The sequence below is a fragment of the Cucurbitaria berberidis genome (genome assembly GCF_010015615.1).
Source record: "Cucurbitaria berberidis CBS 394.84 unplaced genomic scaffold K460scaffold_1, whole genome shotgun sequence".
NCBI classification, from domain to species: Eukaryota; Fungi; Ascomycota; class Dothideomycetes; order Pleosporales; family Cucurbitariaceae; genus Cucurbitaria; species Cucurbitaria berberidis.
In genome coordinates, this window is record NW_024468935.1 from 1641278 (window position 1) to 1665198 (window position 23921).

The 23921-nt window shown below is 51.1% G+C and overlaps 9 protein-coding genes across 9 annotated transcripts; 4 read left to right on the forward strand and 5 right to left on the reverse strand.

Annotated features, from left to right (window-relative positions):
* Window positions 1-327: 327 nt before the first annotated feature.
* On the forward strand, window positions 328-1864 carry K460DRAFT_361005 (uncharacterized protein). The gene is made up of 2 exons (XM_040932377.1): window positions 328-669; window positions 727-1864. The coding sequence occupies exons 1-2, from the start codon at window positions 547-549 to the stop codon at window positions 1408-1410; spliced, it is 807 nt and encodes a 268-aa protein (XP_040792743.1). The 5' UTR covers window positions 328-546; the 3' UTR covers window positions 1411-1864.
* K460DRAFT_422642 (FAD-binding domain-containing protein) lies at window positions 1638-3632 on the reverse strand (the record flags this gene model as incomplete). Its single annotated transcript, XM_040938180.1, has 4 exons — window positions 1638-2141; window positions 2196-2581; window positions 2705-3500; window positions 3552-3632. 4 exons carry the CDS (start codon window positions 3630-3632, stop codon window positions 1638-1640), a joined length of 1767 nt encoding a protein of 588 aa, XP_040792744.1.
* Window positions 3633-4113: 481 nt separating this feature from the next.
* K460DRAFT_275168 (uncharacterized protein) lies at window positions 4114-4443 on the reverse strand (the record flags this gene model as incomplete). Its single annotated transcript, XM_040928016.1, has 1 exon — window positions 4114-4443. The coding sequence occupies one exon, from the start codon at window positions 4441-4443 to the stop codon at window positions 4114-4116; it is 330 nt and encodes a 109-aa protein (XP_040792745.1).
* Window positions 4444-5436: 993 nt separating this feature from the next.
* Window positions 5437-6270, reverse strand: K460DRAFT_268704 (uncharacterized protein; the record flags this gene model as incomplete). Its single annotated transcript, XM_040927539.1, has 1 exon — window positions 5437-6270. A coding segment is annotated over one exon (834 nt), but the record flags the coding sequence as incomplete, so codon positions are not given.
* Window positions 6271-10471: 4201 nt separating this feature from the next.
* On the forward strand, window positions 10472-10874 carry K460DRAFT_11545 (uncharacterized protein). The gene has a single exon (XM_040926586.1). It carries the CDS (start codon window positions 10584-10586, stop codon window positions 10827-10829), a length of 246 nt encoding a protein of 81 aa, XP_040792747.1. The 5' UTR covers window positions 10472-10583; the 3' UTR covers window positions 10830-10874.
* A 469-nt stretch (window positions 10875-11343) lies between these two features.
* K460DRAFT_11555 (uncharacterized protein) lies at window positions 11344-12372 on the reverse strand. The gene is made up of 2 exons (XM_040926589.1): window positions 11682-12372; window positions 11344-11620 (listed from the first exon to the last, which is right to left on the reverse strand). The coding sequence occupies exons 1-2, from the start codon at window positions 11965-11967 to the stop codon at window positions 11514-11516; spliced, it is 393 nt and encodes a 130-aa protein (XP_040792748.1). The 5' UTR covers window positions 11968-12372; the 3' UTR covers window positions 11344-11513.
* A 405-nt stretch (window positions 12373-12777) lies between these two features.
* On the forward strand, window positions 12778-13371 carry K460DRAFT_361010 (uncharacterized protein). Its single transcript, XM_040932378.1, has one exon. It carries the CDS (start codon window positions 12809-12811, stop codon window positions 13148-13150), a length of 342 nt encoding a protein of 113 aa, XP_040792749.1. The 5' UTR covers window positions 12778-12808; the 3' UTR covers window positions 13151-13371.
* A 7104-nt stretch (window positions 13372-20475) lies between these two features.
* On the reverse strand, window positions 20476-22637 carry K460DRAFT_422657 (uncharacterized protein; the record flags this gene model as incomplete). The annotated part of the gene is made up of 5 exons (XM_040938181.1): window positions 22225-22637; window positions 21810-21994; window positions 21644-21659; window positions 21135-21483; window positions 20476-21081 (listed from the first exon to the last, which is right to left on the reverse strand). Coding segments are annotated over exons 1-5 (1179 nt in total), but the record flags the coding sequence as incomplete, so codon positions are not given.
* Window positions 22638-22878: 241 nt separating this feature from the next.
* Window positions 22879-23509, forward strand: K460DRAFT_270534 (uncharacterized protein; the record flags this gene model as incomplete). The annotated part of the gene is made up of 3 exons (XM_040927660.1): window positions 22879-22929; window positions 23003-23148; window positions 23254-23509. 3 exons carry the CDS (start codon window positions 22879-22881, stop codon window positions 23507-23509), a joined length of 453 nt encoding a protein of 150 aa, XP_040792751.1.
* Window positions 23510-23921: the final 412 nt, after the last annotated feature.

Consider the following 23921-nt stretch of genomic DNA (forward strand, 5'->3'; position numbering starts at 1 on the left):
TTTTCGGTTTGATAGTGTAGTAAGGTCTGCTACAGCTGCTGTGGTTATTGTTGTAAAGGCAGCAGTTGAGTGTTTGCAATCACGGTGGGCTGATGGGTCTAGTTGAGTCTAGTGCAGGTGTATATTTGGTGCTGGTGAGAGAATGACTAGACTAGATATCACAGAGGGAGGACTGTACGCTGACACTCTTGCATGTTTCACCTCTTGAGGCATTGTGAAATTTCAGCCCTAGTCGAATATAAGTCGTTGGAAAGGCATCCCCACACATTGTGTATTGACTGTGGACTCGAGACCCGGGACTTGGAACAGGCCAGTTGGCGGGGTCGACTTGCGAGGTGCTTTCACTGGAGGTGGAGATTTTCAGGCTCCAGCGTAGATTCGAACAACCACGACAACGTAAGGTTCCAAACTAGGGAGTGAAACAGTGTTAGAGCAACTTTATGCGTTGCCCTGTGCTTATACTCGGTTAGCCCTCTCATGAGCATAACAACACTCAGCTCTAGCTCAGCATCCAAAACACACAATTCTGCCAATAGTGTATCAACCATGGATCTCACAATCTTTATCTTCTTGCAACTGGCCTTCTTCATCTCCGCTGGCATTTGGTCCATCGCTTACGCCATGCTGCTGCGATGTGGGGTTGCTGCCGGCAAGTACTTCCAACAAAATGTAAGCATCACGCTGTCAGTAGAATCGATCCAAGCCAGGAAACTAACGGTTCTGAAGGGAACAGAGCCAAAGAAGGCTCGTAAGAGTCTCCTTGACCTGCCATCAGAAGTCCGCATAGCAGTATACGCCGCCTTACTCCCTCCCAACGGATGGTTTTCAGAAATCAAAGCACTCCGTGCGACGTGCTGCCAGGTCAAGGTCGAGCTCGAGTCCGAATTTGCCAGACGCGTCACGAACCATATCCGCAACCGCACTGGCCCTCTGCCACTTACCATAGATATCAGAAGCATCGGTCTGCTCTCGCATATCATCCTCATCCTCCCCATTGCCGACCTGAACAGGCAAAAGGGTATCCATGACTACCGAGCCTCGCTGACCTACCGCCTTCTCGACGCGATGCCCTCTTACATCGACCACGTCACTATAGCTTTCAGCTACAATAAAAAAACAGTGCCGGTACAAGGGATGGTTATTTTGCGCCTCGAAGACGTGAAAAACGCGGTCTGTTGGTTCATGCTTAGCACTCAGCGTGCAATGAGGAGAGACTTGAAAAAAGTCGAGGTCGTGTGGGGTGACCTGGTCAAGCACAAGTCGCTGAAAATATACCTGGCAAGAGACGATAATTCCTTGGCTAGGCCGGATATCTACATCAAGAGGTCAGCGATTGTCGGGCCCGAACATGAGCCTGAATATCAGGGACTCACGTGGGAGCTCACGGATACGCCTCATACGAGGAGATGATTCAGATGATGGGTTAGGCTTGTGTGTGGTAGAAGAAGGAAATTGAGATGTCCCTGTCGAAGGGTACCACCAACTTGTAGCCTGAAGATAATTAGAAATGGGATAGATGAGCCCATCTGTAATTTTAATTTGACGCCAAGAGAGTCAATCCTACGAGCTACGCCGTTTCCTGTTTTCTTCAAAGCATCCGTAGTCAAGCATTGCTCAACTCTCAGTGACAAAATTCCTTACAATCCCATCTGATTCACTAGACCCCGAGTTGTATACTCTATTCCATTTCCTCTTCTCACGCTGGCTGTGAAAAGTCCTTTTTCGTAGCGCGGCGCACACAATCTGCCATCAGGCTGCTCAACTAGCGCCTCACTTCCAACACATCGTCGACACCAAAGGACATTGTGCGGGTCATACTTCTCCTTGATAGCTTTAAGTCTATCGTAATGCTCGCCAAAGAAAGACTGCTGCCATCCCGGCTCGTATGAGTCCGCCTCATTGAAGTACGCTCCCGTCTCGGGTGATAGCTTGCGAAGTGCTTCGGTTTTGTTGTATGTAATGTCTTTGTATACGCTATCGATGACGGGTTGCGGCATGCCGTCTTGCCAGGTTGAGACAACAATGAAATGCGCGATGGTATTGCGCCAAGCAGGGTTCATGGAGATGATATCTGGGTAATATGTAGGGATGTCTGGGTGCGCGATCATGTGGCCGATGAAGAGAGGGTTGGTGACCGGTGCCTAGTTGCGTTAGATCGAGGTCTCGGTTGATGGAACTGTACTGCGCAAACGTACATTTGGTTTCAGCGGATCTGTACTCGGCCCAATGTTTGCAAACACTTTCGCAGTAGCATTTGGATCTGATAAGCTCCTCGCGCTGAGTAGACGTGAACCTATCGCAATTCCGCCGGTAGCTACCTGTTCATTCGCCAACGCCGCGCCGAAGTAGTCGAAGTATGTATCAGCGTGTGTAATATTCGATTGATGCGCAAAGAGATGGCCGCGGTCTTTTAGATACTCTTCAACGGGCGCCATTAATCTCTCTACCGTTCCATTCGGCTTGTCATATAGATAGAATGACCACTGAAACGAGAGCGATGGAACGATGGGTAGTCCGCCGACGTAATAGTATCCTTGCATACCACCATCTTTCAGTCGAGGCATTTCCGCATGTATGAAACCTAGGAGTTCCTAGAACTCGGTCGATGTATTTGGGCTGAGTGACGTGAGCCTGAAGCTATGCGCAGTCGTCTTGGGCGTTGGGAATGCTTTGACAACAACTTCGGAAACGATACCATAGGTACCTCCGCCACCACCACGGATAGCGAAGAAGATATCACTATGCTTGCAAGGGTTTGCGAGGAGCTTTTTCCCATCTGGAGTCACGATGGTCGCTTCGAGGAGGTTATCGGCACCCATGCCATATGTCCTTGACAGCGGACCATGGCCTCCGCCCGTGAGCCAGCCTACCAAGCCAACATCCGGATTAGCGCCAGTGACAACGATTGCGCTGTGCTTCGAAAGTTCAGTATGGACCTCGACACCCGTATGGCCTGCTGCAATTCGAGCAGCAGCCAGCTTGCCATCGATCGGACACGACGTAGGCTTGAAGTCTTCAATGTAGTCAATGCCGCGGAGATGGTGGGTCCAGATGCTGAGACTCCCATAGCCAATGCTACGCCCTAGCAAGGAATGTCCCGTGCTCTTGACGACGACACGTAAGTTGTGCTTGTCCGCCCACATCAAGGCTACAGCAACCTGCTCGGGGGCCGTCGAGTTGACCACATAGGCAGGGTAAGCGCCAATCGAGCATCCTCTTGCTCCAGCAGTAACATCTCCGGTCAGACTAGTGCCGTTCGGCCAGATTGGATTGCAAGAGTTGTTCGTCCAGAGAGGATAATCAACGCTGACGGGATTTGCTGCATGCCATGTTGAGTTAAACCATTGCGACGCAACGAATGTGCATGCTTCTTCGTCGTAGCTAGGTTGATCTGGGTAGCACACTGCTCCTGGTGGCACTCCACGGATTAACGTGCCATTAAGAGTTGTGTTTAGAGAAGACCATTCAGCGTCCGCAGGCCAGCAGCTACTGGCAGGTATCTAGGCAATGATGTCAGAATTGGGTCTTAGCTAAATCCCCACAATGCTTACACATTTACACTCTTCCTCTGTCGCAGATGCAAGGACAAAAGAGGACGAAAGGTACGAAAGGAAAGCTGCAAGAAACTTCATGTTGCAGGTGTTAAGAAGGACTCAAAGTTCAACATCTTGTGTGAGTTCTGGTTCCTTATGTAAACGCTTCGCCGCTGTATCGTCACACATCTGTACGAACCACTCCGCCATGACCGACGAAGGAATGCGAAAAATGGGGAGAGTATGCGAACTATGTGATTGGGTCCTTGTCATGAAGCGCACGATACGAGTGAGCCCTAGAGATCGCCTTGGGGATCAGCCAATGAAGTGGTGTGGCTGTGTTTACGCGAGTGGAAAACGAGAAATGCGAGCGACCGCGTAATATCGATACGTCGCGAGGCAGAACTGATATAGATCCTCTGAGGGGTAATTTGCATACGCTTGGTTTTAAAGACAGAAGTGGAGTGCAACGCAATGATGTGGTGGAAACGCTCGTTTTTGAATGCTAAATACATCTGAATCACGTCAGTACGACGTACATTCAGAGCAGTCTGCATTAATACTCACCATGGCAGGGCTCCTAAGTAGGCCTCCGATGTCTCTTGCTAAGCCGCCGGCGAGTACGACTCTGTTTTGGTGTTGGTAAAGGCTGGTCGTAGCTTGGCGCAAGGATTGGTCGTTCGGCGGGCACATCGCTGCTGGCCAGACTTGCCCCATCTCTCAACGCCAAGTGCTCTTCTGTATGCAGCGAGGCATCAAAAGGTACCGTCCTCCAGTGAGTGTGTTCGTCAAGTACGCCTGTCGTGCTTCTAACTAGGACGCGTCGCGATCGCTGAAGATCGTCGTCTCCGATGTCCGGCTCTCTCCGGAACGGATTCTCGCTGAAGATGCGCTTGAAGAACTGAGACATGCTTGTATTGATAGTGAAGTATAGAATATCTATTGTAGGGTGCGAGGACCGTTATTAAATATGTGCAGGAATACTACTTGCTTATCAGGTACAAGTTTGTTGCTTGGTGGCAAGGCTCTAGGGCGGCAATTGCGGGGCGAGACCCTGGGACCAGGAAAGACATGCACATCATTCGTCCGTCTACCAAGTTCGTAATGTTGATCTCAATGTCCTCCAGCCATACATCACACCTCGAACGCGTCAACGACCTGTTCCGTCGCGTCATAGGCTGCCTACTGGTGATCTCCATGATTCCTGTCTTCTTCTACACAAGTTTTCTATTGCTGCCATGGCTTGTGTCACGCGATTCAACAAACTCTTTGGAGTATTCGTCCTTGCTAGTCGTATCATCTTGTCTCAGCTTGGTCGATGAATGGAGAGACGCCAAGGACCATAAGTCGTAGAACCTTGGTAGAAGGTCTACTGAGGGCAAAGACTAACCTGCCCGCACCGTAAGCAACAATCTACGAAACGTAAATTTTACTCACCTGAAGAGACACGTGTCCCCATCTGCCTCATCGCATTTTGGTAGATTTGCGCGCTAATAGGAATTCTACTCAAGGGATCGGAAACTAGTGTTCAGCGCCTGAGGATCAGCATCTCGAACAGACTTTGTAATACTGTGCTCTCCACACGTTAAACTGCTTAGGCCGTATTAAACAGCGTATTATCTTGATCTGCATTTGCTTGAATTGAACAAAGCAAAGACGCCTCCAATGGTCTAAAAAGATGCATGAAGTAGCGGTGAGAGTATTCAACACGAGACAAGTCGACATGTCTCACACATTCTGGGACGTCAGATATACTGATTATGAGAGACTCTAAAGGGGTTGATACATTTGTGAGGAGATCATAGTAGAATCTATATGATGATAGAAAGAGTGGGACCTAGAGTGAGCTATCATGCGCTGCACTACCTTTTTACCACTCTCCACTGGTATTTTCTGCTAACCGACGTGTCCTCAACTGGCAGAAGGAGCACCCTTGGCAATGCCTCTGGCGAATAAGCTCCGCCGTATCAATCGGCTTCCATACAGAAGTGTGTCGTGGAACGTCCATGGCCTGTCCCACGGCGCCAAATGGATTGTTCAGCTTGCTAGTACTCTTGGTATCGGCATTGTATGGTTTATTGTTTCCTCTAGCGGCCAGTGATGGGACGAAGGTGAAGTTAGAAGGCGCAGTCCGGTCAAGATACGTCTTAAGCCGGTGGTGGTCGGATTGCGCAGGGCTCGGGGCGAACAGAATGTGCGGTACGGCGACTTTGGTGCGTGGCGTAGTTACCGGCGTTGACGAAGTAACAATTTTGTTCTCCGAGAGGGCTGCTTCTGGAGTACTTGGTGGAGACATGACGGTGAGCGCACCCTTGTCTGCAGCAACATGAGCCCACGTCATGCCCTTCGGTGCATCGTTTGGGAGGGTTGAGGCAACGACATCGAGAGGCGGGGTATATCTGTGTTTCGTATCGAATGCTACTTCTTCTTCCAAAGTCGCCTCGTCATCGTCCTCAATGGCTCCGAGCGGGCGTTGCGCTGGACCGCTGTCACGAATGAAGCGCACTGACCGGTGCTTCTCGTACATCTCTACGCGCAAGATGACATCAAGAAATCGCATGCCGTCAGTCTCTTTCTGGGCGCGGGCTGCTTCTTCCTTTGTCCGGAACGATACTACCGCGGTGGTGATGGATGCCTGGGGGTACACGTTCTTTACATGGAATGCCCCGTATTCGTTGTAGAGCTTTGGGATCGTTCTATTCGCCATGTATGTCGGGATATTCTTGACGAAGATCAAGTGCCGGCCACCTCTAGTATACTGCGGGTAGTCCATCGCCCAGTCAACGCGCCAGGATAGTCTGTAGGTCGTGTTCAGTATTGCACGGTTGAGTAATTGTAGAGAAGAGTATATAGAGCTTGGAAGATTGAGGTGAAACATACGGTACCATAATAAGTATTTGTCTTTCCGCAAATTGCAGGTGAAGAGATATTTCTAGCACAAACAATGACGTCGTTGTTTAGATCACAGACAAACAATCCACCTTCACCGGCGGGGTGAGACAACTATCGACTGCAGTTACTTTGAGACAAGATAGAAAGCTCAGATTATATGTCGATGCGTTGATGTGGATCAGGGGATATGACTACGGAATCAATACCATGGCTCACTACTAGCTTAGAATAGCGCACCTGTTCTCGAAGACTTAAACGTAATCACACCATCTCCACTGAAGTACACCTCTATAGACTAGTAATAGCTTAACCTCATTTCTGGAGGATTACAGGCACGAGCATGATACTCCCGCTTCGTTTATAGAGAGTCAAACGCAGTGATCTTGAACCAGGGTCATAAAAGATGAACATCATAACAATTAATCGCATTGGATGGACGAGCAAGTCTACGCGGATTATGGTCACTGCTGTAAAAAGGCGCGTCGCGATATAGGGGAGTTCAGTCAGCCAACGCAGAAGGATGAGGGAAGTAGTAAGGGCAAAGCGAGGAACGATCCATGGGAAGGTGAAGGGGGTTGTATTAAGAGGCCAGGTAATAGATTTTGCATCCAGATACTGTCATACTGGCATCAGGTTGTTGGCTTCTTGTGCTACCGTTGTAAGCAGCAGCTTCGCGGCTGGACTCAGTTCCATGGTCCTGCGACCGACCGTCGCGATACCGTACCGTATATCATATTGAAATTCTGCTTTTACGATTTGCAGAGAGCTCCCCAGGCTTCACAACTTTTTCTTCTCTCTCTGTCATAATAGCGTCAAAGACAGAACCGTAGATCCGTTGCGCTCGAGGCATTTAGGTAACCGAAGTTTAGTCATCAATGCCAAGTTATAGAACACCACCCATCTAGGCGTGGTGATGGGCAAACACGACGAAGCTGACATTGAGATGAGACGTTTTGCGCCTCTAGCTATGCACTAAACATACAAACAAGCACTGCGTGGTTCACTGATCCAACATTACAGATGCCGCCCTTCCTCCTCTTTACAGCATTCCCCGTCTTGTCGATCGACGCGACGACGCGCGCTAGACTACCCAACTCGCGTTTACCTCAACCTCGCCTGCAACTGGCAACGGATACACAAATCGCAAGGATAGAATCCTGAATGCCCGCGTATGGCCTGCCCTATAAAGCCCTGCGATGCGTGTACTGCGCTTCGCAAGGAGGGCGCATTCAACGCGACCTACTCCTTGCATCCAGAGAGTACGTTGCTTGTGGACCCAGTTTATATGCGCCTACAATTGGTCAAGTCAAAGGCCTGCCTAGCCAGGATACAGCTCGGTTACTGGCAATTTGTAGTCGTTATTGGTTGCACACATATCAAGCCTTGATCCGGATATAGCCGCAAGGCACGGAGGAAGACGACGTCGAGTCGGATTGCGATGCTACCCTAACCATAAACCGAGGCTCCCGCAAACTAATCGGATACTTTTACTGCTCATTTCGCTTGCCATCTCGTCCTCCAGCGCGCTATGTGCTATCCTGCCCTATTCCCATATACATGTTAGTACTAGAATACGACGTATCGGTCATAACCTTGCGTTACACTTCTTTTGGCGGTTGAAAAAATATCCACAAAAAACAAGTGGTATGGCTGAACTGAACGAATTCCCCACGGCATCGTGAACTGTGGGTAAGCGAATGTGCCAGGGCAATGATCACTCCTTGATCGCTTCTGATATGAACGGTCTAGAAACAACTATCACTATCATCACTATCATCACTCTCATGCATAGTACTCATGAATGTCTCGTCTCTGCACCTCTCTTTAAATCTGAATCGAGTCGGCATATAATGCTTTTACGTGTTCTAGCATTTAACCTTTACGTAACTGCAAGGTTTTGCTATTCCTAGGCAACACGGCAACCGCTTCCTCCTTTGGAAAAGACACCATACGCCTCACCATTGTAAGCAATAGGCGTCTAGCATGCCAGGCCTTCATATAAGGATCCATCACTTGAATTGGAGTCAAATTTCTCAACCCATCTCTGCCAGCAAACTTAGCTCACCATTGCATGCGAAGAGCTTACGTCTCTCGCCCACAGATCTCCTGATCCTCTTCCTTCATTACCAATCTTTTTCGGGCAACGTTTATGCATATGGCCGGTATTCGACTAGGATCTTGCCCCCTCTCGCTTAGTCTTTTTACCATGCAGCTAACGATGCACGCTGCTGCAGAACCCAACGTGTATGGCAGAACCCTTTTCTGATCTAGATGCCCAACTTCTCGATAAAGAAACCGTACTTTTCTCTCACGTTCTCCATACCATCAACGTTAGAGATTATGGGTGTTTCGAATATTATAGCGTTTCAGCAGACGCTCGTATTGTTGCTAATGTGACTGCACAACACCTATCTGTTGATGGAGTCTTCACTAAGCGAGCAACGAAGTCTCTGTCGTGGCACTTTCCCGTCTTTCATTACCCCACCCTTTTGCCTCTGATGTCGAAAGTTTGCCAGCGTTCTCTATCGGTCCTATTACTACACTGCCGACTGTCACCGCTCATCTGCCACAAAAGGCACCAATCCGCAGTGCCGGCACAGATTTCCAACCATTCCAGAGCCTTCCAATGATCGGCGTATTGCCTCACTTGGTAAGCTTGTATATATTACCGTTGAACTACCGATGGGGCAACTTTGGCTTTTTGAAATGCTGAACGTATGCCGACGACCCATGCAAATGATGGTGGACTGCATCAGCACCATGGAGGCCAGATTGGGGCCCGGCAAATCGGTCCTGAGTACGAATACTGACGTCTAGGTGGCCATAGTAATCCAACAAGCCGATCCAACCGTAGCCAAAGACCTAACTATCGACATCTAAAAAGAGAGCATGTCCTACAATGCCTCGCCCTTGTACCCCTCGCTTTGCGTCATAAGTCGATAATTCCGCTCAAAACGCGTGTCCACTTATGCACCCATTTCCACGCTTCTCCTCTAGCCGATTGTATGCACGAAAAGCCACTCTTAGCACGCTTGTTACCAAACTCTTGTTGTGCCAGCGTTCTTGCGTGTCAGCACTATATGACCCAGCAACAAGAGTACCACAACACGTTTTCGGATGCCACATTCATGCATGACACATGCTACCTAGCACGAGCGAAAGGCATCCCCACATCCTATCTTTGTATTTGCTGATCACAGCCTAATGGCCAACCATTCTGACAAGCGACTCATATGCTTGTCAACCAAAGAAGACATGCGGAAACAGCCAGTCCACGAGATATCCACCCCCGATCCCTTGCCTTGCATATGCAGCTAGAGGATGGGCGCATAAAGTAGCTTTCTGTGCTTGGGCCAGCATTTCCAGCGCCCTGCACATGCTACCATCGAGAGAGAGACGGCAAGCAGGAAATTCAGCCTAGGACCCCGCCACTTCTTGCCTCGTTACGGGCGAGGTGATCTCCTGGTCCTTGTCGTCCGTCCCCTCCACATCACTGTCGGCCCCCGAAGACTGCAGGCTAGAAGATTGATGTACCCACAAAACTCTCTATGCTCAGTGACAAATGTAACCCCTGGAGTGACTTTGTCTACCCCATTCCTACGCGCTCCATGCTCGTCAGACGTAGCCAGAGCTCGGCATACAAACGTCCTTCGTCCGCTCTAGCCAACCACTTTTTCTCTTGCACAGCGTAACGCACCTAGGCATGACCTCGACCCACCTCAAGCGGTGCCCTCCAATCCGACGGTACGCAGCATTCACCCTTGTCTGCCCAATCGCACACTATGGCTCACTATTCGACGGGCGAGACCCGGCGACCGCAGCTCCGACCCACACAAGCACAGCACTCGCTCGTCTCGGGATCAAAATTGCGTGCGACCTTGCGACCCTATTCCTCCGCTCCCATGTTCCCGCGCCTTACCCAGCATCGCTTTGATCTCACATGACGAGAAGTGTGCGCGGAGTGCCATGTAGCGAATTTCAACGTCGAGCCATGATGAAAGATGTTGCTGGTTAGGAATAGGTCGCCTTTTGCGCCATGTTTGAGAGTCAATACTGCCGGAAATCACAATAGAGAGTCAGGAAGACCGGAAAGAGGCAAAATCAGCATTGTATCAATTGGTTGAAGCCCTATTTGCAAGGTTGTTTGCGGGTCGCAGGATGGCCGCAGTTGTCGTGTTTGTTTTGGTGGCTGGTGTGGCTCTGTGCACGACGCGAGGCCGTCTATGGTTCGACAGACACAACAACAACAACTCACCTACTGCAATATTTGGTAAGAACTTGCCTACCCGCATTGAAAGCATGGATTCTCGATGTCTCGTGTCTGGCACAACAATGAGATGCTCAGCACAATCTACACCACATGAAGCAATTGGCTCGCTAATGTGGAGTTGTTGCCCCTTCTGACATTAAGGCAGACTGGTTGAGGTGACTGATGAGAAGATGCTGCATCATGTTGCCACCGCACTGACTAAAACATGGGCCATGAGAGTGCCATCATGATCCCAGACACCGTGATAGTGGGCTCACCGGTATGGGCGGTTCAACAGGCATCTGATCTTGCCTTCTTGTAACGCCTGTCCAAGCGGTTGTGTCCAAGCACGCCACGCTTGATATCGCGTAAAGACGCAGAAGCCAACGCAGACGCTTCGTAAAAGCCATGACTGATGGCGAAATGAATTTCCAGGATATGGCCTCCTCATTGATCAACCAAACCGCGCTCGCCACGTCAGAGGATCTCCGACGGGGCATGCTTTGGCCGGTTCTAGTGTCTATCCGACGGTCCAGATGATTGCTTCGATATGCAGTGACGGGCTAGGTTCCGCATAAATTTCACGCCATCTTGTTATCTAAGAGAGCCATGCCTGTCAGCTTGCAGGGCCTAGCAAGTCAACAATAGGCCGGACACGGGAAATGCTAGCCGTTGGGTGGAGAAGGTGATCAGCTGGATGGAGTGAGCCGACGGTGCAATGCAACATGCAATGCGGTAAGGGCTAGTGTTCCACTCAAGTGGCATAATGGATGACCGAAGGTAATAACCCAGGCAGGCTGATGCAGGATGAGCAGATAAGGTGACTGGCTGATGATGTCTCAAGTCCGTAGAAGAAGGGCTTGCAAGATTTGTGTCAGCCAAGCGTAGCAACTTGGAAGTCTAGTGGAGGCGAGGGGTGATCGAGCACCATCGGTGAAGCGTGAAGCTACACAAGTTTATTAGCCGGGCTACAAGCGGAAAGCTGGGGTCGACTCATGGAGCATTACGAATCGGGTAACGGCCTAAGAACCAAGAACACGAAGCCATTTGGAGAACCAGTAGAGTGAAGATGGTCCAACCAATACGCTGAAGTGTGCCGAGCGGGCGCTGGCCCATGCGTCTCACAACGCTTGACCATAGCTTCGCCATGGAGGAGTTGGTGGACAATAGCGCCCAAGATTGGCTGGAAAAGTTCTTCGTCCCGAATTGATGAAGTACCGTCGAAGAAGGAGCCATTGGCCAATGGTTTGTCCCCATAACAGAACGCTCGTGAAGCGGACTGTTGTTCGGCATGAACTAAGCGGCACGTGATTGTATCTCGCTTCACAAACCTCAACCTCATATGGAATGAAAGGCCCGAAATGCTCGAAAATACACTTCGAGACCCATTCTAATCTTCGGCGGAGACACATCGACAAGGAAGATGAGGGATTTTCCGCTTTCAGAGGAAGGGGTTACGTGGTCCATGAAGCCACGACGCGGTGATCACCTAGCATATGTGATATCTTTCTGCAGCTGGAAACGCCGGCACGGCCTAGGGTATCATTGCAGCCCGTCTTCGCATCGTTTTAGCGTCAGAAAGAAAGGGATTCGTGGATCGTGGCAATATCGTTGGACGGGACCGGGTGGGGTACTACCACGTCGACCAAGGGATGGGCCATGGCATCAATCTATCGTCTGACGGCGGGACGGACTCGGGGGCGAGAATCGGTAAACAGTGTGGGCGAGGATGCTCCGTTTCGAAGCATAAATAACGGGTGATGCTGCCCTGAGAATGTTTCCAACACGCTCATCTCGACCAAAGCTTCCAGTCATTGACGAGAACCTCTGAGCATCTTGAATCTTCTAAGACACTGGGCTCCTTGTTACCTCCTCTTCCTCCTGCAAAGACCTCGACGACTGTTGTTGAACATCGCCTGTCATCCAACCATTTCGTATGTGTCCCCGAGGGTCGAAGTTGATGTGGCCCTTGAGCTGACCCCTACCAGGTGTCACGATCGCTAGTCCTATCGCCAAGGTCTAGTGTTTGACGACGCAGCATCAGGTATGTTGACGGGTGCTGTTATCCAAACACTCCAGCAAAGAGCTAATGTGTGACCAAACATCAGACATCCCAGTTCTTAAAGCCTGAAACATGTGCTTCTTCGACCAGCATCGATTTGCCTGTGGCGATTGGAAGTGGGGCCACTTCCGACAGCACTGTGCCAAGGAGTACCGAATTGGGGAGACGTGCGGCATGAAACTCATCATGCAAACAGTTCCCACAGGGACGAAGTGCAAGCTCTGTGAGAAGATCGACACCAAGATGCGGCGCCGGGCCGCTGAGGTGGACCGCATCGGACGGTGGCAGCGCGAGCCGCACAAATTCGCTGCCTCGATTGAGAAGTCGGTGGACCTGATTCGAGGTCTTGATAGCGAAATCTATGAGCTCAGCTGCGAGCGCAACCGCAGACTGCAGCAGATTGGGCAACATTGAGCTCGCCGTGGTCATGGCGCGGGCGTTAGGGAACTGGTTTCATGTACAACGTTTCGGGTTTTCTTTCCAGATTGAATCCATTCATTTTTGACGTCTGGAGGTGGGATGACGCAGGAATTTGGCTTTGAGCGACAGATGACGGGATAAATACGGCCGGGCGTTACCTCTTACAATCGCTTCTTTTCTATAACTGAACCCCTTGAGCTTTAGTGATGCAATGAACGTGATGAACTCTTATGATTGGCCATGGCCTCGACGTTGGTGAAGGTAGCCGCTGTGCCGTGGAAGGGGGGCTGAAGCCGTCCAATCCGTGACAGTCGCGTAGCCACAAATAGAAGTGGAAAGGCCGTCGGGCACGGCTCGGCGAAGCAGCACGTCGCCCTTCCTGTTGGCTTTGGAGAAGCAAAGAAGAGCTGGGCCGATGTGTTCGCAAATATGCGGTGGGCGCAGTGACGGGAATGACGTTTGGGGGCGGAAGGTGACTGTTGTGGGTGTTTGTTGTGGAGTCGACGTGTGGTGGGGTAATTCTGGCTGGCGTCTCTTGCAGCACGTGATAGCACTAGGCTGCCTTGGGAATAGTACACTGTTCACTCCAGATCTCCGAAGAAATGCCGCACTGCACCAGCCTTCCCCAATCCTTGAGTGCCTGCTTTCCCGCCTCATCGTCTTGTGTGCATCGCTCGCTGCACTCCTCTATACGTCGACCTAGTTTTCTTTCAGCCCGTCGTCGATGCTCTGCGTCCTGATGGTTAGCAAGAAGCCACTTGGTCATACGCCTACTGCCACTTCATTTTGCCTCTGAGTATGGCTTCGCTTGCGGACTGTTGAAGGCGAAATCTCCAGATGAGGAGAAAGCATCGGTTTGCCAATGTCGAGAATGTAGGTTGCAGCAAACTAATCTCTCGTTGTTGTCATCGCTTCTGAAGAGCGCGTTTGCGCTCACCATCCGTCGTGTCGCTTGTGCTGCACCGTACTTTCGTGTCGGCCCGCAATCTGATCTCCTTTGTCGATGTCGGGTCAAAAAATAATGCGCGGATCTGGCAGTGGTATACACTGTGAGAAAGTGTGCCACATCAGTCTCAAGAGCCAGGAAGACCATCGAAAGATCTCTTACCTACGTGGCGAACGCTGAGTGGCCTGAAAAACGGCCGATCGACTGCGTCTTCTTTTGGAGCCTTTCCTTCGAGCTCCCAGCTCTCCACATCCTTCTAGTGGTCAATTTGGCTGTGTAGTCTGCCTCGTTCGAATGCAGCTGGCGGTGGAGCATCGTAGTGCGCAAGAGAAGTGGCAAGAGGGTGTGGGTAATTCTACGCTTTTGAGGCTTCTGTCTTCGCGGCCCTACTACGGCGAGCAGGTTAAGCGCTTGTCATATACAGTGACTTGACACTCTGTACCACCTTCGTCTCTGGATCCAGGGATGCGGACGAGTGGATTTGTGAGTCCAAACCTTGGCTGGATGGCCAATGAGGCGGCACGACGTGTTGTCAGCAGGACGACTAGGCAAGCTACCTACATGGAATACGACGACAAACACGTCCGAATGCTGCATCTTCGATGTATTGGGCAGCAGCCAGTATTTGTGTGCATACTCGGAACACATGTAAAGCACTGAGCGGACCAATCAGGGGTGTAAACGTCCCATCCAGCTCTACTGGGCAAATTTGCTCATTACCTTCCTCGTTTCGCTCCACTTCGGACTGGGCGACTTGCGTACTGTGGCATTATGTATCGCTTCATGTTTACCAATTGAGTCGATATTCGTCGTTGTTCGAAGCCTCTCGCATAACGACCTTACCCTTTCCGGTCGATCTTGCTTCCTATAGCGCTCTCGCAAATTATCTGCATACTTGGGACGGGCGCAACGCATCCTCCGCGCCAATGGAAAATATCATAGTATGCAACAGGTACTGTTTGAGAGCGCCTTCATCCATTTCTGCTATCCGCTTCGCCACTACATTCCAGATCAAAATAAGCCTGCGTCACGTTTGGGGAACTTCCATAAGGCTGAGTTCTTGCCGTTGTACCATGAAGCAACGTCCACGGCGACAAAGCATGCGGTGCGCTCGCCTCGAATGTCGTCAAACATTCGCAGATGTTGTAGGACGTCTAAATGTGGCACCGCATGCGACAGGGTGGCTGACCAATCAAACCCCAGAACGTTCATTCTGCCTACCTTGCAAGCCGCCGAGGTCGCCCAACAGAACCTCAGGAGACAACCAAGACAAACCAGAGCGCTAACAAGTACCCGAGCATGGTTAGCAATTTCCTCCTCGAGCCAGGAAGCGCGCATGACTGTCCTAACGATGACTTCTAGAGCAGACATAATGAACGATATGTCAACAGCGCACGCGCCCACCTGGCGGCTCGTCTCGCAGCTGGCGTCAAGGGTGTCCCTGCTACGAGCCGATCATATCTGCAGTAAGTTCAGTGTTAGACAACCGCTGCATCTCGTAGCCCACCACTACCACGAACTCGTCAGACTGTGTTACATTATCGCTTCGAATCGCCGCCAGAAGTCAACCGACAGACCAAGTTGTTCTCATCCTCAACTCTTCTAAAACTCATGACAGATGCGCAACTATAAATGGTTGACGACCGCTCGACCTATCCTGGAAGACTGAATGTGATCACAGACATCTATGCACTCAAAATGCCTTTACAAACTTCGATAGCTCAACAAGGGCCTAAGCGCTTTGGAAATCCCCTTTTCCTGTTGCGTAAAAATATCCCACTTCTTCCCTAAGGTGACTGATCCAATTACATAGGCTAGCATATGGAAGTCGAATTCAAATTCATCACACCGCGACAGCTTCCCATGCATGGCTTTACAGATTCCACCGAATACTACTATACTTCAATCAACCTGGAAGAGTATATGGATTAGTTCACACTGTCTATTTGGAACTTTACACACATCCTGGACGAAAATGACTGGCGTAATTGCCAAGAGCCAATAGAAGGTAGCCACAACAGCCTCTGTCGACACCCATGTCACAGGGCATCTTAGCGCAAATCTAATGTATTGAGTTTGGTTTCATCACTGCACACTCCCTATGGGGCAGCTGAAAAGACTTCTATCGATGAGTTCGAAAAGAGACGAATATACAACTCCTACATACCGGTGGAAACTACCGTGACGGCTAGAAATATAAAAAGATGTGATCTTTAACACTTCATCACCTCTAAAAGAAGAGAAGTCATCGCTGCGATAGACGATGACCATAGACAATGACCCTTGATTCATTGGCTCTTACCACCTGCATAACCTCCTTCTTAAACTAGAATCTGCCTCTAGAATAGAGTTATCCTTCGGTTTACACACTACGCCACCTGCTCCAAATATGCACCTCTCATCCAAATCCAGAAATCACAGCCGTTCTCTAGTCGCACCGCGTTATCGTATTTGGTTTCAGGAATGGTCCTGCACTTATCTCGGAAAGCCGCAAACTCTCAATGGGAAATACGCGTGATAAAATATCAAACAACTCAATTAGTGACCTGCGAGGAGGACTCGCTAAGTGTAGCGACGGGAAAAATGAAGATGCAAGTTGGCGATCTTTACTTCTAGGGAACAGCCGAGCAAAAAAAGGAAATTGAGCTACTGACCAATTATATGCGACCCACCTGTGTGTGAGTAAATGGTCATTTCACGTCACTTATAATTAATTCTGCATGACACTTCCAGCATACCTAATGCAAGCACATCAAATCATCCAGAGAGAAAGATAGCATTCAAGCGAGACTGAACGAATATCCTAACAATGTTCTTTAATTTCCTCCAACGCCTATGAAGTTACCCAGCAAGACAAATTACAAAAAGGACACACAAAACGCATCCTCCAAAAGCAAAATCTAAAACGGCGTATACTAGAAAATTTCAATCTTACCAAACAAAAAAGGGTTTAGAAACAACACCTGACGGACTCTTGACTTTATCATCCCCACGTGAAGACGAAAAAGCCTTTCTTCGCGGTCGCTACTGCCGCAGTCCTCTTCGCCTTGTCTGCCTGAGAATCATCGTCCTTCACGATGGTGACGCCGCTGACTTCAACTCTCATCCATCCTTCCTGATCCGACACCGGTAGACCACCGTAGCCGGCACAACTCGCCGTGATGGTTAGGTTCGCGCTCGCGCCATTTGCTCCAGCTCCAACTCCGGCGGTGAAGAACCCACTTGTAGGCAGCCACGCCTGTTGCGGCGTTACGGTGAAGATTTCATTATCTCCCACCGAGTACGTAGCATTGCACTTGGCTAGCACATTTGCCTGGCGGTTGATAGCAGAGAGTGTGTACTGCTGTCCTGGGCAGAGCGTGAGAGGTTGTGTGATGCTCAATGTGCGGCCGACAACTGCGGATCGGAACTGGGCGATTGTGCCGTTCCCTTCGGGGTTCTGTTCACTTTGGACAGAGATCACCGGATCGCTTGCGTCGACGGACCAGCCTGGTACGTCGCCATCTGTACTTACTGCGAAGTTGGGGTTTAGTACAATGCTCCCGGGATCCGCGCATGCGGCGTCAATCTGCTCCTGTGTGGCGAGCGTGCCGGAGCGCCGTAAGCGGGCTTCAAGGTTGACTGGGACGACCGCAGTGGGTGTTATTGGGACGTCAGAGAGAGTGCTTGATGGGCCGACAGTAACAGTCTGGATTGAGACGACGGTGGTCGTTGCGACGTCAATTGAAACAATCGTGACGATCGTGGTAATAATGGGTGCTACTGTTGGGCAGACTTCGGGGGAGGTAGTGCTATTTAGTGAAAGTGTAGGAACTGCCGATGGGATAGAAGAAGCAATGGTCAAGTTCGCAGACGGTGTGGGTATTCCAATCGACTCGGCGGTGAAGCTTGACCCTGTAGTTACATTTCCGAATGGCGGAGGCAAAATGATCGATTCGGTCGTCGTCACGGTCGTCGTCGCATTGATTGAGGGTACCGGTATACTGGCCGAAGGCACGGGACTGGAAGCTGTTCCTATCGGTGCTGTCGAGTTCGCAGAAATGGGTGGTACAGCAAGGGACGAGAAGGCGGAAGCCGTGAAATTCCCTGACGGACTTGGAATAATCAATGAAGGGGAAATAGTGGTAGCATTGGTAGACGGAGTAGGGGCAGAGAGAGAAACCGTCTCTACTACGACTAAAGTAGAAACAATCGTCGGAAGAGTAGAGCTCAAGCTTCTGCTCGGCCTTGCACTTGCTACACTGAAGCCACCAGTACGAGGCAGGTCAGAGTTCGAAAACGGTGGACCAGGAATCGAGGCCGAAGAATTCGCGCTAGGACTGGGTGTCAAGCTTGGAGGCGCAGAAATGGAAGAGTTGGACGACGGAACGATTACGCCAGAGCTGCCGATCGATGATGACGCGTGAAAGCCACCGGTACGGGGTAGGTCAGAGTTCGTAAAGGGCGGGCCAGTAGATGTGGACGAAGAATTCGCGCTAGGGCTTGGCTGAGCAGACACGGAAGAGTTGGACGACGGCACAATTACACCAGTGCTACCAATCGACGACGATGCGTGGAAGCCACCAGTACGAGGTAGGTCAGAGTCGGAGAAGGCAGGTCCAGTTGACGACGCATTTACGCTGGGACTCGGTGTTAAGCTTGGTGGAGCAGGCACGGTAGAGTTAGAGGACGGCACAATTGCGCCACTGCTGCCAATCGACGATGAAGAACGGAAACCGCCAGTACGAGGTAGGTCAGAGTTGGTAAACGGTGGGCCAGTTGACGATGCATTCGAAGATGGTGCTGGTGGGATGACACCGCTGCCACTGGAAGCTAATGTCACAGCAGTGCTTCCTAGGATCGAGAAGCCAGCTGATCCGCCAGCAGACGTGAGGTTGACGTTTGGAGTTGGTGCCAAGGTTTCGGTAGCAGGGGTAATTACACCGTTCCCAGCGGTGGAGGAAGTAATAGCAGTTGCGCCTGAAATGGTGAAGTTACCACTGCCTGAAGAACCGGTGACGTTAGCAGGTGGAATTACGCCAGAGTCACTTGTGGCAGATATGACTGCAGTGCCTCCTGATATCGTAACGTTGCCAGCGCCTCCGGTAGATGAGAGAACCAATACAGTCACGTTAGATGGCGTGACAGAGCCAGTGCTGACAGGTGGAATAACACCGGCGTTTCCAGTGGAGTTGGAGGTAAATGTGCTGCTGCTGATGGCGAACGAAGCGCCTCCGGATGCAACAGACGCCGAAAGTACGACCGATACGTTTGCAGAAGGAATTGGAGGAATGACCCCTGATGCCCCAGTGCTGTTGATTGTTGCTGTAGAACCGGATGTTGACCACTCCAGGGATCCTCCTAAAGTCACTGTTGCTGGTACAGTGAAGTTAGAAACCGCCTCAATGGTAAGAGAAGCGACAGTGCTGCTTCCGATGATGATGACAGGAGTGATGATACCAATGTCGCCTGTGGACGTGGATGTAGAGGTGCTACCGGCGGTTGTAAAGTTGCCGTTGCCAGACGCTACAGTTCCATTGGGCCCGGCGGTGGAAGAAGGCGGCGGGTTTACCCCTTCGCCTCCCGTTGCGTTGCGGGTGTAGGTAGACCAAGAAGACGCAAACTGTGTGCCACCAGCAGAGACAACCGTGAAGGCATTTTCTGAAATACCCACGGTGGAGTTTGGAAGCACAGGAAGGATTATAGTTGGCGAAATTATACCAGCATCTCCGGTTGAGAAGAATGTGGAGGTTCCTCCAGAAACACTGGCATTACCGGATCCTTGGGCGCTGGATGCTCCTTCAATGGTAATAGATGAGTTCGCAGTGGCCGTAGGAACAGGAGTAGGAGGGATGATACCACTTGCTCCTGTCGAAGTTTCAGTGCCCACAGAGAACCATGTGGTAATTTCGCCGTTGCCTTCCGTTGTGGACGCGGGCACAAATGTGGGAGGATAAAACCCGCCTCCTCCATTTGTGAAGATTCGCGTCGACGTGCCCGAGATTATCGTAGTTGTAGCGCCGTGGATGATAGTTGTGATCAGTACCGACGTGATTGTGACTGGTTCTGCGGGTTGTAGCACGATGGTTCGGGAGATTGTAGAGGTACACTCCCAAGAGGTTGAGTATACTGCCCACCAATAACTGGACGAAGCAGATATGGCATACCAGCTCCAATGTACATAGCCGTTCGCGTCGGTCGAATTCGCAGAGACATATGTCTCGTAGACGCCTCCGTCTACAGACTGTGTGAGTAGGCCCGGTGTCGATAAGGAAAAGCTGGCTGATGTTATGGATGCGATTAGGGCGGAAGTGTCGACAGAGTTGCTACTCGAGTTGGAAGCTGAGTTCAAAGGCCCGCATTCATCGCCATTGGAGAAGGTTCCCGTATGTACAATAGCAACGGAGCCTGGCTTGTCGACATATACGGCATCTGAACCGCTGAGAGTACAGGTTCCGCCTCGGCGACCATCGGTATAGGGTGTGAAAGAGGCCCCCTGGCATGTATCTTGGCCGCTTTGGGCATTAACAAGTGAGCACTGGGCAGTGCATGACGTTTCGCTTTCAACAGCAATCGGTTTACCTACTCGGTCTTCGGTGACGAGCTCTGTGTTGCAAAGTACCAGGTAGTCGAGTTTGACACCGCCTACAATTTGATCAACGCGCTTATTGGCATCGCCCGGGCAGCTGAATGGGAGCGCAGTAACCACAGGGAGGGAGGAGTTCAAAGAGCCACTTGTGGGCAGAACCGATCGTGAGAAAAGTGTGGTAGTGGGCGTTCCAACATCGGCAGTGCCAGTCTCGATGATATCGCTGGTTGAGAGGACTGAGCTGGTCGATGAATCTGTGCTGGACACGTTAAGAGCGGACTGACTCCACGACAATGATGTGCTAGAGGCCGCGGTGTCACCTTCTGTGATGGTTACGGTTGCAACGGCTGTGAACACCCTAGTATCAGTTTTACTTGCTATGATGACCCTCCTGAAACCCACGGTTGTAGTCTATGCCAGTCAGCTTAAAATGCAAGAGCAAGCTTAAAAGAATTACAACATACAACAGGAGGCAGAGCGAACGAACTAGTCACAGTTTCTGTTGGCTGCACCATTTTGCAAGAACATGCATTCGCGAGCCCTGATTCGGCCTGAACACGTTGCGAGTTCTTTGAGCTCGATACTCCGTCCGTAGTGCCGCTGGCAATGACAGATTCAATGATGTCCTCGGCAACAGCGGCAATGTTGGCGGCTCTTGGTCGGAGTGCTGGGGCAGTAGTAGTTGCTGTCTTGGTGATTGTCTCTGTTGTTATTAACCGTGTGGTGGAGGTATAGATGGTTGTTGAGGCTGCACTAGTTGTGATGGTACTGTCAAATGTAAGCGGAGAGTCGGAACAAGACCGTCGCAGAACACTGACACGGTGGGAGTCCATTCGACTACGAGAGTTGCGGCACCAATGCCGAGCCATTCGTTGCAAAAGGTCTCGACGCGATCAGGCGGGTTGTTGTCCAGCAGAGCCTGCCATCGATCATTCGGGCAATCCAGCTCTTGTCCATCTTGTCGCTTCTCGACGATGCCAGCTGGGGACCTGTCACGGGCAATAAGAGGAGAGTTGAAAACATTCTCCGCCTGAACGCTGGCTTTGCTTTTGCGAAAAGCTAAAGCTTCCGTCAATGTAGAAAACGAGAGAATCAAGGCCGTGGCCTGGAGCGAGCGAATGATGGACATGATGGAGCACTCGAGAGAGTGAGAGATGCTCTGATCGAACGTCCAAGAGGCGTTTGAGGACGGATGACAAGCTGCAAAGTCACGAAAGTGCACATATAAGGAACAAGGCCAAAAGCGCTAGGCCGCTCAGCCATCCGGCCAGCCATCAAAATTGCGGTCATGTCTAGAATGTGCCTTGCAGAGGGGAAAGGAGTACTGATTCGGATAGATTAATCGGGCTGGATCAGTTTCGCGTGAGGCGTGATGGAGGAGGGTGACCTTGCGTGGAACGGGCTCTTGGGAATGTTGGGACATCTGGTAGCGAGACCACAGATGAGATGGTCGTGGGAGTCTTGGCGTCGGCCATGCCCTTCGTGGCGACTTGGAATGGAAGGGAGCTGGCCAAGCTCCCTGTGGTGGGCGCGTCGTTGCATTTCACTACTCACCTCCGCCCGTATCTAGAGACCATTTCGAGTCTGTAAAGGGAGTGACCGTGTCTTAGGTCATAAGCACGCGTTGATGGGAGTACGTGTAATCAGAATCCGGAGAGCAGTAACCGGGGAGCACGAAGCTATTGGAGCGGAGACAATGAATTGACCAAGAAGATGAGGCGACGGAACATTGACGTTGTAGACGGGTTCACCGTGTCCATGGACGTGGACGGGGTGGAAGAGACGGGTGCATTGCTGGAGTGGGATAGATGGACGGCAAGAGACGGAATGCCAGTTGGTGAGCTGCGAGTCATTGTTTCAGGTCCCAGGTTTTTGCAGTGAGTGTTGAGATGTGGGTACTGTATGAGCTCGTGGAGGCGGACGACGACGAGGGGACGCGATGCTTGGATCAAGGTGACGGATGAGGCTCTGGGTCGCCAAGGCCATCGGAGACTTTGTCTGCCGATCTCCGCAACGGCGGGAAATTGACTGGCGTCACAACAGCAGCAGCCACCAGCCTCCGTCCCATTGAGCGTTCAGCATGCCTCTCAGGTCCTGCTCGCACCATCATTCCCAAGTAATTACATGATATTCGCTCAGTACCACCCCCATCCGTCGTGAACGCCGCCTTCGTTCCCCTCCGCAGCCAACCCCCTCACCACCCATTCCATGGGCATCTGTTCGTCCTGCTTAGGAGGGCGGCGCCCTTCCGAGTCTGATGTAAGTGTTCCGCCTATCTTCCCTTCTGAGACGCTATTGCTCTCTTCCTGTAGCTGCTGACGCTCCCTTGCAGCAATCAGACAGAGAACATCTACTCGGAGACCAATATCAGCCCAACTACGGCGCAGCCAACGGCACACACAACGTGCCCCAGCCCGATCCTGAAGAGCTGCGTCGCCAGCGCGAGACATTGGAGCGCATCTGTGCCGAGACGTCAGAGTGAGTGCCCCGTTGCTGCTTCCTTTCCTGTTGCTATTTTCCCCCGGCGAAGCCGCCCCTTTCCTCCCATCCCAGTTGGGACATGATGCTCATCCCTTGCTGCAGGCAACTGATCCCCGTCTCACAATCCAACCTTCTCCCCGAAGTCACCGAGCAGCCGCCCAAGAACGACGAATACGCCCACCTCTTCAATGAACGCTTCCGATCGCTACGGAACCGTCCCGCCTCGCTAGGTGCAGCAGACAATGATGAAGATGAGGCAGCGTGGCTAGAGAACGCGGCCGGCAACCAAGGCGAGGACGAGCTGGCGCAAGTCAAGCCCGCGCAGGGCAGATTGACAATCCAATTTGGTGCTCGATAGGCGTAGTGGCAGCCGCGGTGACACGCTTGCCTATGTCGTTGGGAGCAAAGGCTTGTTGCCTCCTTTCTTTGCTTGTTCCACCCTGCATTAGCCGCGCTTCTTTCAGATACCCATAATATTTTCAGTCTTGTCTTTACGCACTTTCTCTCGGGCGGGCTCCTCTTTTGTCAGTAGCTTCCAAATTCATCTCACCGGAAACTATCCCTCTATTCATCCCTCTACATGTGTCTTGCTTACTCCCTTTCACGGTCAGATTTGCCCCACGAATTTCGATAGTACCCGACTCCCTACAAGCTGACATGTGAAAACATCACTCAAATTGCATCATATCACACGTCAAGCTGATGTTGTCTCAATCAAGTCTTTGATATTCATACGATGGGCTATAGTTACTAAAGCTCAACTTCAGGCT